The sequence below is a fragment of the Lemur catta genome, chromosome 11, assembly GCF_020740605.2.
Source record: "Lemur catta isolate mLemCat1 chromosome 11, mLemCat1.pri, whole genome shotgun sequence".
Taxonomy (NCBI): Eukaryota; Metazoa; Chordata; class Mammalia; order Primates; family Lemuridae; genus Lemur; species Lemur catta.
In genome coordinates, this window is record NC_059138.1 from 52,008,897 (window position 1) to 52,021,870 (window position 12,974).

Below are 12,974 nucleotides of genomic sequence, written 5' to 3' on the forward strand. Positions count from 1 at the left end.
AAGTCACTGAATGTGAGTGCTCAAAGGACCTCAGAGAGCATCTGTGCGTCCCAATGGCCTTTTCAATATCAAAATGTGTCATAAACTACAGCCAATACACACACCCACACACTCGTGCTCTCTCTCTAACATGTGAAACCTATTGTGCACTTAGTACTTGTTGCTTCTTTAAAAAATACTAGGAATCAGAAATACTTTAAAACAAGTAGATATTTCATGACTTTACTGCCTCCATAATATCTGAAAAACAATAATGTGTGTATCTGAGACAAAGAGATGTCATTTTGCTTTAACAGGTTAAGATATGACCACACATTCTTTAGACACATTAACATGCGTGGTAATGACATTCACAGATACCTGTTAGTATGTAGTACAAGTAACGCCCATCTTAAACAGTGACCTTTATGGGTAGATGAATATTAAAACTTCCTAATGACTGCCTGCCTCAGGGTTCCCTCTTTCACAGCCATCCTGAAACCACTCCCTGCTTATGTGGGGAAAAGTGACCTTCAGTAGCTCCCTATTGTCTACATAATTTGACCCAAACTTTTTAGTATGGACTAAAACCTTTTCTCCTGCCTCCCCCACAATGCCTAAGTCACACACACCTTCTAGCCACACACCACCCCCTCAGCAATTTAAGCATTTTTAAGCTGCTTCTTTTGTACCTTGTGCCCACTTCTCCATCAGAACTTCCCACCCCTTTTCCCCCTTTCCACCTGAGCTGGTTTCTTCCCCTGTGCCCTTTTGACTGGGGCTGACGACCTGAGCACTGATTTATATTTCTATGCCCCTTTGTACTATGTCCTCCTCTAAAGCTGGACCAAATCTGGCTCATCTTTACACCCTGTCCTAAGACAGTGCTTACAGAATAATGGGTACTTGGTAAGTAGCTATTAAACAAATGAATGGATAAACGAATGATAGGAAATAATTAGATAAAAGTATACTTAGATAGAGGCTAAACACAGGCCAAAGAATCCTATGCAGAATTAATAATACAATGGCACTTCATTGATAAAACTGAGTCACATAGTTAAACCACCATTAAAAATAATCTTACAAAGAAAACAACTACAATGTGTGCCTGCTGAGAGGGATTATGTTGTTTTGGAAGGAGAAAGGGAACGTGCAGTTTGCTTTTTCCTTTCCGACTGTTTTTTGTTTGTTTGTTTTGTTTTTTAAACTGGCCTCTCCAGCTCTGCAGCCCAGCCTGTGCAAGCTAAACGGCCCGGGTCCCGGGAGCTCCCATCGGGGCCCGGGGCTCCCCGGGGTGGAGGACGGCTCCCCGCGGGCCCGGCCGCCGGCCAGTGCGGCTCCAGCCGGCGCCACCTCCGCGGCCCGGGGCGGTGAGGACGCTCCCGCCGAGGGGCCCCCACCGCCTCGGTAGTCGGGTTCTCAAGTTTTGCTCTCTAAAAATTTAATGGATAGTTTTCTTTTGCTTCTGTTTCTGACTTGATGAAAGAGGAGAAAAAAGGCGTTTGACTCCAAGGAGAATAATAGTAGCAGAAGGCGCATCTGGCTTTACTTTTTAAATTCCATCAAAGTTTGTGTTTTGTTGTTGTTTTCCTTCATTTGACAGCGATCCTGTGAACTTCTCCTCCGGGGAAATGGCGCGCCCCAGGCCCGCCGAGCCCAGCCTGCGAACTTTAGGATTTATGAGAGTCATATTTTAAACAAAACCTCGACAGACACAAACTCAAAGGAAACCGCGCGCTCCTTAAGTCACAGGCACGTTCTCACAGCAGCGCTCGGTTTGCTGTTTGTAACCAGCGTTAAGAGCAGGATTTTTAAACATGAAAACGGATAAAAGAAAAGCAAAGCCAAGTCCCGCGTCCTCCGACTCCTATTCATTATCTCCGGCAGCATATGGGGCCGTTCTCCTACTTGTCCTCGCCCTTTCTTCCGCAGAAGCACAAGCAACCATGCCTGTCCCGCTTCCTAGCAAACCCACTCTTTGTGCCTGAGCGGTGCCACCTCGGCCACTTCCTCCTCCCGCCGCCCCCTCCCGCCGCCGCCGCCGCCGCCGCCGCCTCCGCCGCCGCCGCCGCCGCCGCCGCCAGCTTTCGCTCCGGCAGGGAGGCGGCGGGCTCCCTCTGCGCCGGGAAGCCGGGGCGGCGATTGGGCGACGGTCCCTGAGCCTCCAGTTCTGCGTCGGTTTCCAGGCTCCTCCCTCCTGGTGAAAGACAGACTGCGGGGCGCCTGGAAACCGGTCGGAGGGCGCGCGAGGGAGAGGAGAGGGAGCGAGTTGAGGGACTGACACAAATGGTCAGGCGGCGGCGGCGGAGGCGGAGGCGCAGGGGGGAGCCGAGGCCGCGGGGCTGCGGGGAGTTGCGCGCTCTACGGGGCCGCGGCCACTAGCGCGGCGCCGCCCGCCGGGAGCCAGCGAGCCGCGGGCCGGGAAGGCGGGACGCGACCCCGGCGCACCCGAGCCACCGGGGCTCTGCCCGCCGCCCGCACTTCATGAATCGCAAGTTTCCGCGGCGGCGGCGGCTGCGGGACTCAGAGCAGGAGCCGGGGGAGCGGGCCGAGCGCGGCTCGGGCTCGACGGAGGGCACCGGCGCAGGGATCTCCCTGGCCGCAGGGGGAGCCGCCGCCGGGAGCGCCACTGCCGGCCCCAGCGGAGCGCGGCCAAGAAAGGAGCCGAGAAAGTATGGCTGAGGAGGAGGTGCCTAAGAAGTCCCGGGCCGCCGGCGGCGGCGCGAGCTGGGAACTTTGTGCCGGGGAGCTCCCGGCCGCGCTGGCGGAGGAGGGGAGCGGGGACGCGGGCAGCCGCCGCCGCCCCCCGGCCGACCGCCGGCGGTTGGCGCGCCAACTGCTGCTGCTGCTTTGGCTGCTGGAGGCTCCGCTGCTGCTCGGGGTCCGGGCGCAGGCGGCGGGCCAGGGGCCGGGCCAGGGGCCCGGGCCGGGGCAGCAACCGCCGCCGCCACCGCCGCCTCAGCAGCAGCAGAGCGGGCAGCAGTACAACGGCGAGCGGGGCATCTCCATCCCGGACCATGGCTATTGCCAGCCCATCTCCATCCCACTGTGCACCGACATCGCGTACAACCAGACCATCATGCCCAACCTACTGGGCCACACGAACCAGGAGGACGCGGGCCTCGAGGTGCACCAGTTCTACCCGCTGGTGAAAGTGCAGTGTTCCGCGGAGCTCAAGTTCTTCCTCTGCTCCATGTACGCGCCGGTGTGCACCGTGCTGGAGCAGGCGCTGCCGCCCTGCCGCTCCCTGTGCGAGCGCGCGCGCCAGGGCTGCGAGGCGCTCATGAACAAGTTCGGCTTCCAGTGGCCAGACACGCTCAAGTGCGAGAAGTTCCCGGTGCACGGCGCAGGCGAGCTGTGCGTGGGCCAGAACACGTCCGACAAGGGCACTCCGACGCCCTCGCTGCTTCCAGAGTTTTGGACCAGCAACCCCCAGTACGGCGGCGGAGGGCACCGCGGCGTCTTCCCGGGGGGCGCCAGCGCGTCCGAGCGAGGCAAGTTCTCCTGTCCGCGCGCCCTCAAGGTGCCCTCCTACCTCAACTACCACTTCCTGGGGGAGAAGGACTGCGGCGCGCCCTGTGAGCCCACCAAGGTGTACGGGCTCATGTACTTCGGGCCCGAGGAGCTGCGCTTCTCGCGCACCTGGATTGGCATCTGGTCAGTGCTGTGCTGCGCCTCCACGCTCTTCACCGTGCTCACCTATCTGGTGGACATGCGGCGCTTCAGCTACCCCGAGCGGCCCATCATCTTCCTGTCTGGCTGCTACACGGCGGTGGCCGTGGCCTACATCGCCGGCTTCCTGCTGGAGGACCGGGTCGTGTGTAACGACAAGTTCGCGGAGGACGGGGCGCGCACGGTGGCGCAGGGCACCAAGAAGGAGGGCTGCACCATCCTCTTCATGATGCTCTACTTCTTCAGCATGGCCAGCTCCATCTGGTGGGTGATCCTGTCTCTCACCTGGTTCCTGGCGGCCGGCATGAAGTGGGGTCACGAGGCCATCGAGGCCAACTCGCAGTATTTTCACCTGGCCGCCTGGGCTGTGCCGGCCATCAAGACCATCACCATCCTGGCGCTGGGCCAGGTGGATGGCGATGTGCTGAGCGGAGTGTGCTTTGTGGGACTCAACAACGTGGACGCGCTGCGTGGCTTCGTGCTGGCGCCGCTCTTCGTGTACCTGTTCATCGGCACGTCTTTTCTCCTGGCCGGTTTCGTGTCGCTCTTCCGCATCCGCACCATCATGAAGCACGATGGCACCAAGACCGAGAAGCTGGAGAAGCTCATGGTGCGCATCGGCGTCTTCAGTGTGCTTTACACCGTGCCAGCCACCATCGTCATTGCCTGCTACTTCTACGAGCAGGCCTTCCGGGACCAGTGGGAACGCAGCTGGGTGGCCCAGAGCTGCAAGAGCTATGCCATCCCCTGCCCTCACCTCCAGGCGGGTGGAGGCGCCCCGCCGCACCCGCCCATGAGCCCCGACTTCACGGTCTTCATGATCAAGTACCTCATGACGCTGATCGTGGGCATCACGTCGGGCTTCTGGATCTGGTCGGGCAAGACTCTCAACTCCTGGAGGAAGTTCTACACGAGGCTCACCAATAGCAAACAGGGGGAGACCACTGTCTGAGACCTGGGGCTCAGCTCGTTCCCAGCCCTCTGCCGAGCCCCGGCCACCCCCCAAAAGCCTGCACCGTGGAATCCATAAGCCTGGCTGCAAGGCTTCCTTGCTAGGCACTCACTTTCGCAGGCCCTTTTTAACAACGCAGCTCCTGCAAAAGCTTCCGTCCCTAAGGCAAACTAGGACCCCGACTGCCAGAGGGGGGATGGACCGACCCTCTGCCCTCACACTCTGGTACCTGGACTGTACGCTTTTATGGTTGTAAATAGCCTGTGTAAGATTTTTGTAAGTATATTTGTATTTAAATGATCCATCACGCGTTTTTCTTAAAAATTTTTTTTTTAATTATTTAGTGCGGTTTAACCATTTGAGGCTTTTCCTTCTTGCCCGTTGCGGAGCACTGCAGAGGAGGTGAAGCCGGGCCCAGGGCTCTTGCTCGTCCTCCCGCGCCCCTCCCTGCAGCGGGTGCTCCCCGGGCTTCAGCTCCGGGGCAGGGTGCGACTCAGGCCGTGTCGCCGGGTCACCTCCCGCCTCCTCCTCCTGCCCCCCTCATTTCCTTTCTTTGCTTGGCGTGGGGGCTCTTAAGGTACAGAACTCCACAAAGCTTCCAAATCTGGAGGTGGCCCCTGCCCATTCCTCCCTTGTTCAGCCGCAGATTGCGAAGGCCTGTCCCTTTGACTTCCTGAAGCTGAATTTTAACTGTTGAGAACCTTTCCCCAAATTCCTGGGGGCCCAAGGGTGTGGGCGCTGGCAGTTGCAGCTTCCCACCACGCTCGCCTCCAACGTCCAGACACTCCCTCCTTCCACCTAAGTGGTTAGCGGGTGACTGGGATAACCATTGCCAAACTTTTTAAAGTCTAATTTTTGGTGAATGAGCTCATTTCATTCTCTAGTGTCTAAAACCTGGTATGGGTTTGGCCAGCCAGCGTCATGGAAAGATGTGGTTACAGAGATTTGGGAAGAGGCAGGAAGCTTTGTGTGGGTTGGGAGAGACTGAAGATAGGGGTTATAAAATGTTAATTCTAATTGCATACTGATGCCTGGCAACCTGCCTTTAGGAATGAGACAACCCGAGTTTAGATTTTACCCTTCTGTAAAATGGAAACGTTGAGGTCACCTGGAAAGTTTTGTTAAGGAGTTGATCTTTGCTTTTCTTAATAGGACAGCAGAACTAAATAGAAATGGAAAACTTAAAGGAGATTTCAGTGTAATGGACTTCCTCAAAATGAAATGCTATTTTCTTATTTTTAATCAAATAATAACCAGACATATATCAGAAGCTTTAAAATGGAAAAGTTGTACACTTGCAACATTTTATTTTGATTGTTATTCAGCAACATGTTCTGAGGGAGGAACAATCCACACTACTGCTAATAACCTGGTAAGATTTCAGGAGGTAAAGGAGGTGGAATAGTTGATGGGGTTAACTCCTGAAATAAACAAAATACGGGCATGCATGCTAAAGGGAAAATGTGTGCAGGTCTACTACATTAAATGCTGTGTGCTCCTTTTTTGGATTTACAGAAATGTGTCAAATGTAAATCTTTCAAAGCCATTTAAAAATATTCGCTTTAGTTCTCTGTGAAGAAGAGGGGATAAGCAATCCTCCTGATTGTATTGTTTTGAACTTTGAGAGTTTATCAAAATGCCAGTACTTAGAACCTAAATTTATCTATGTCTGTCATACCCTACAATGACATTGGTCTTTGAATTTGGTATGCATTTATTCTGTTCACTATCACAAAATCATCTATATTTATAGAGGAATAGAAGTTTATATATATATATAATACCATATTTTTAATTTCGGAAATAAAAAATCAAAGTTTTGTACAAAATTATATGGTTTTTGTGCCTGAAAATAATAGAGCTTGAATGAACTGTTTGAACTGTCTTTACATTTATGATGTCTCATAGCTAGTCCAATAGTATAAACATTCAGGAGTTCAATGAAAAAGTCTACCCTTAAACCTTTAGCTCAGTTCTTCCAAAGAATTACTCTATTTGCATTGGTGTGATTGACATTTGTGAAGTCCCAAGAAAATACCTGTTTTCCTCACAGTAAAAAATACAAGTTTGCAAGTTATTTCTTTACTCAAAGAGGAATATTAAAAGAGAACTCTAATTTTACTATTAAAGTTTTTTTTTTCTTTCAAGGGGTAAATTTACATGACTTTTTATAATATAGAGGTTTATTTTTAAACCATCACATTTTTTCACAATTTTTGTGAGCTATTGTCTTATCTCTTCCATAATCTTGGATATTACAGAACCATAAATAGACAATAAATGGGTAACTGTGTGTTCATAAGCATTGTAAAGAGCAATTGGGTTTATAAGGTTGTTTTGTTTGCTTCTGAAGAATACATTTTTTATTATTGTTCAAGGGACTGTCTCCGGAGAAATCATCTAGTTGGTCTACTCTGAGTTAGAATTTATGTGTGTGTTTGTATATGCATGTATATATATAGAAAAGTATACACACATTAATTTTTACAGAGATGCAGAGTTTACTTGTACATTTCATAATATGGAAATATGGTTATGAGAAATGGAAAATGCTAGATGGAAAGCCTCAAATATCAAAAATATCTTTACTAAATTTTCCCATGAAAATATTTTGTGATAAAATGGCAAGGGACTAAAATGAAGATCATTGATACAATAGAGTTACTTTCATGGTTTTAAGGCAGTGGTCTTATGAATCATTATCATTATTCATTTTAAGGCAAATGAAAAAAAATTAAATCTTATTGAAAATCTAGTGTTTGATTTTAAGTAGCAAGATGCAATTTTATGTTCCTTTATTCTTTGTTACACTAATGTAATATAGAAGATATCTGAGAAGGTTTTATTGAATAGGCACAAAAAAATAGTAATTCTTAGGGCAAATTAAAACATGTCTCCTCACTAGGTAGTTGAATTAAATGATGATTTCCAGGGAAAAAATGTTTTTAAGATTATTAGTCTCTATCCAAGGAGTGAATGTTAAAGCAGTTGTATTGTGTATGTCCTTAAGATGATGTAACTATAAATTTGATGCAGAAAGGTTTTATATGCTGGATTTAAATAGTTTTAGAAGACATTTTTAAGTCACCAGCAGGTTTTGTTTTTAGAGAACAATTTGTTTAAAATAATGTAGCATATAGAAAACCAGTGTATTCTTTTGTTTCTTTCAATACTGGTGGCAAAATAGAACTTCCCTAAAAAACCATAAAGCTACTGGGGATATTGTCCCATTAGCATGCTGTTTCCATGACAAACCCTATTTTCAGATGACTTGATTTGCCTATTGTTTTTTTAATCCACAATCAATTGGAGTCAATTTTCCCCCTCACAGTGTTTCATTTAGCTTTTAGAGTAGATATAGAAGTAGCATGAAAGCCTCCCAACACTTTTTAAAAACACACACAAAAAAACAATTTTTCATTTGGACATTGTAGGGACAGAGAGTGATATTTTTTAGACATTGTAGGGACAGAGGGTGATATTTTTCTCAGAGCCAGCCAGTCTCAAACAGATGCAAAAGAGCTGGACCAGGTTTTTGAGCTTGTCCTCTGATAGTCACTTGTCTGCCTGAGTGTACTGTCCTGCTCCTTTTGTCTCCACTGTAAGTACTGAAGCCTTCTGCTGTAGTTGCATCATTCCTGAAATCCAGCATTTAACTTGGAAAGGGAACCACAGTGAAGTGTTGGTGTCCAATTAAGAAAAAAATGGACTAAATCACAGACCATTTCAGGACTTGGGTGGCTTCAGATTGCTTTCCCTGATAGCATGTTTCAATCTTGTTACACATTTTTTTTAAGGTGCCATATTTACTGTGTGTGTTTGTGTTCAACTTCAGCTACTCTTGCTTCTATTGCTTTCTAATCCATCTATTGGCTATAGGCTATATTTTACATAATGCACATGCAATTAATTGAAACCAGTGGTATGACATTGGATATCCCTGATACATTTCTGATTATATGTAATATTCTATGTAACTGGGGCCTAAGAGATTAGAATCAAAATGTGGTCATTACATAGAGGTGGACACTAATGATATTGTCACCGAATACTTTACAGAATACACTAATAGCAAAGTCTTACAGGATTAATCTATAGGAGCCAAAATAAGACATTGACTATATATAAGAATACTCTAGTTACATGACTAAAAAGGGATTGCAATAATATCTTAAATTAAAGACTATTAAAGTCCTTACATTTGAAATGGGATCTTACGAGGGAAGTGCCAAACAAGATAAAGTTTATTTTGATGACTCCCAAGATATATATCCATATTTTGAACTGTTGGCCGATGCCAATTTCCCTTAAAATTTGAAAAACAGTACTTGAGTTTCAACCCTGACTCAGAATTCCCTTAAACTTTTTGAGCTTAAACATTTTTATCCACTTTGGTCATACCTTTGACAATGGATATGTTAAACCATAACACTTACAGTGACAAAACACCTTGCTTAGAACCTGGCAATTAAAACATAGATAATCTCTAGACTAATTTTTCTAAGTTTTATCATTATTTGTGTTGACAAGGTGTCTCTAATACATGACAGACTCAAGTTACTGTTCAAATATAATTCTTCCTTTGGAGATTTTTGTTTATAGGTTGGTTTGGGACCCTAATAATGGGTCAAAGAAAAGGATTTCTCAGAGAAATCTTTCTCATGTAATGCAATGGATAAGCTCCAGTACAATTTATAAGTACATCTTACAATGAACATATAATAAATATTCTGTGGGTCATAATCAGTTTTATGAGTCAAGCAGATTCTTAAACTGCTTGAAGAAATAAGATACCATTTTTCTAATAGAGATTTCTTTAAATCTTTTTATTTTAAAATGGTAGTATTCTAAGAGGTATATTTTTGAATGATAAATTTCAAATAGCACTGCATTTTCTTGAGGTATTAATATACAAGTTGGATGGCATAATTGTATAACTAATAATTCTAAAAGCAAGGTATTAGAATAGCATTGATTTGGACATTTTACACACAATTCTTTAAAAGATGAAGCAACTTACTTCGAAATAATTTTTAAGTTTTAAAATTTATAATATACATATTTTCTATAAATATCTCAAGAAATTTCATTCATACTATAAAGTTTCAAAACATGTTCATAGCAATACTGTGATTAACATGAAAAGGAACCACTATTGCTGCTTTGATATAGTTCTCTATGGCCTGGATTAGGTTTCTTTCCTTTTTAAAAACCAAGTATCCTCTAATATGTGGATATCTCCATGTTTCAGATCTCAATACCTGTTTGAATTAAATTTGCAGGGGAATAACTGCAGGATTCCCCCATAGAAAAAGTGTGGCCTTTATTTCCTTTCAAGTTGGCAGCATGTCCTTGCTTAAATGAGGCACTCTGAGACAGAATGTTCTCTTGCCCTTGGAAATGCTTGTCTTCACAATTGCAGCAGCAAATACCTGGAAGTCATACAGGCTAGTTAGATGCATAGTACAAATACCATATGTTACTAGATCATTACAAGGATTTTTATTTTCTTAAAAAGTATATTTAGGGAATATCCTTCACCTTGTATTTTCAACTCTTGGAAAACATTTTAAAAAGTTAACTTCAACAAATATTAATACTTGTCAAAAACTCAAAACTCCTTGTATAGATTGGCCAGCTGTCCAGGTTTGCCTAGGACTGAGGGGTTTCTTGGGATGTGAGACTTTCAGTGGTAAAACCAGGAAAAATTCTGAACACACTGGTTCGTTGGCAACCCTATTCCATGGATTAAATTGTGCTCCCACAAAATAGAGTAATATCTTATATGTTGGTCACTGGTCCAACATTAAAAGTACTCCACTGAGGCTATAGCATTTTTTTTTTTTTACTCCCAGATGAAAAGCCAATGAACATAGTAACTGGTTTTTACGGTGAATACCAATCAATAGAAGCCAAGTGGATCATGAAGATACAATGGAGCAAACCACATTGAATATCTTGGCCATTCTGCCTTCAGCCTTTGCCTCCTGAAGAAATCAGGTATAGATACAGGGATCTAACCAGCCATTGAACCTTCATAAAATCAGGTTAAATTGCTATTTTTAGAGAAGACTCTCAAAAGTATTCTCTTGGAATGAATGGTTTTAAATGAATGTTAAAATTTATCAGATTGTTAGGAGCAATTAGGTTTTTGCATGTGTTTATATTTATTTTATTTTCGTATATAATAATGCAGTTCATTGAAGTGAGATTACAAACTCAAGCAGAAATTGCCCCAAATGGCTATACATCAACATGATTTATTTGTCATACTTTTTCTCAGAGGTAAGTAGAGTTAGCACCCATACTTTTCCCCAAATGAAAGTCTTATCTACAAGAAGGAAAAACAAGTAAACTAGATCTTAAAATTATACTGTGATTATTGGAAGGCTGAGGCGGGAGGATTGCTTGAGGCCAGGAGTTTGAGACCAGTCTGAGCAAGAGCGAGATCCTGTCTTCATAAAAATTAGAAAAATTAGCCTGGCGTGGTGGTGTGGTGGTGCCCATCTGTAATCCCAGCTACTTGGGAGGCTGAGGCAGGAGGATCACTTGAGCCCAGGAGCTTGAGGTTGCAGCAAGCTATGATGATATGACTGCACTCTAGCCCAGGTGACAGAGAGAGACCCTGGCTCAAAAAAAAATTTTTTTTTAATTTAAAAAATTATACTGTGATTATTTAAAATTGTAGAATGACACTGTGTGGACCATGCAATCCATGACCTTTACATTTCTGTATGAAACTCTTCAATCAGAATTAGTCTACCCCTTTTTTGAGTTCAATGTCATCTTCCTTATAAATGCACATAAAATTGCAATGCCCTTATTGTTCAAATCACAACATTATCCATGCTATGTCTTAATTAAACTCAATGTAAACAAATAAACAAGACAGGCAGATAATGTAATTACTTCAAGAGGTACCTACACATTAGGCTCTGGAGCTGATTCTCACCAGGGGGCAATTTTGCCCTCCAGGAGACATTTGGTAATATCTGGACACATATTTGTTAGTCATGACTGGGGGTAGGGGTGCCATCATCAAGGATGTTACTAAACATTCTACAATGCACAGAACACCCTCTGGCAACAAAGAATTAGCTAATCCAAAGTGCCAAAGAAACCCTGCTCTAGAGGAATAATTAAAATTATGAAATATATTAAATACATTTTTAAATAGTGAAATGTATTAAATTTATAAAATACAATTGAGAAAAATATGGATTTACTGTGTATACAACATGGGCTTTATTTTTGATCTGTAAATTTTCTTTTAAATTGATGAATAGAGGATTTTGTAGTTTAAGATGGGAGTCTGCCAATCTCCTCATTGGCCAGCAAATTAATAAACTTCTCATTCCTTTTCCTCGAACCACTTGTCCTCATTCTTCTGATGTGGTCTTGAGGACAAGTGCTGAACTTTTGTTAACAGAATTTGGCATCCCTGGGTGGGCCCACTGGCTCCCCAGTGGAATGGCACCCCACAACTGCTGGAAGAGGCCAGGAGCAGCTCCGGGTCAAAGCTGTGGCTGTTCGTGGGTAAGAGCAACTTCTTTTCAAGATGAGAGAGCAAGGGACAGTCCTGGTAGCTGCCAGAGCCTGTTTTAGCTCCAAGGAACTCCCATCTCTCTACCCAAAGTAGACACTGCTCCCTGCAACCTGAACTGAGTTGAGGAAGAGGAAACAGATTTGAGAAATATGGCAATGCTATGACCATTTGTAAGTAAAGTGCCCTGGGGGTGCCAAGACCATGTTTCCACCTAAACTGGTGGGGGGGGGGGTTGCGGGGGTTCAGACCTCCCTGTTGGATTTGTCTTGAGGCACAGATTTGGGGTTGGGAGTCAAGAGGTTGAGTGGAAGCAGGGAACCTGGTTTGGATGGAGCTCATTTGAGCTTCCCAGGGAACCAGGGGGGATTGGGAGATGCTGGTTCTTTCATCTGAGAGAACTGGTTCTTGGTTTGTCCCCTTTTGGATTAGGAGATGCTGATTCTCAATTGAGAATTTGGTTCTTATTATGTGTTGGCTGTGGCATTTTGTGTTAGGGACTCCCTGTATTGTCTGTGTTTGTTTGTTTGTAAAATTTTGTTGCAACATAAGGAAGTTAGTTCTATCTAAAAGTCCCTTGGGAAAAATTTTGGCTGAATGATCAACTTACAGCTGCAAATTTATGTCTAAAACTTACAGTTTTATTGTAATCCAATGTATGAGCAGGAGTGTGAGGAAAAGTGGCTAAGTGAAAATTCCCATTTGATTGATAGGCTGTGGCATTTTAGATTGTTGGTGTTGGGAATTCCCTATGTTGTTTGTGTTTAATTGTGAGTTTTTGTACCTATGTCTAACGATTATTGTGATACCACTCATCTGGAGTGT

The 12,974-nt window shown here is 44.8% G+C and overlaps 1 protein-coding gene across 1 annotated transcript; it reads left to right on the top strand.

Annotated features, from left to right (window-relative positions):
- The first annotated feature begins 2,211 nt into the window (after window positions 1–2,211).
- Window positions 2,212–6,435, top strand: FZD1 (frizzled class receptor 1). The gene has a single exon (XM_045564654.1). It carries the CDS (start codon window positions 2,657–2,659, stop codon window positions 4,604–4,606), a length of 1,950 nt encoding a protein of 649 aa, XP_045420610.1. The 5' UTR covers window positions 2,212–2,656; the 3' UTR covers window positions 4,607–6,435.
- The last annotated feature ends 6,539 nt before the right edge of the window (window positions 6,436–12,974 follow it).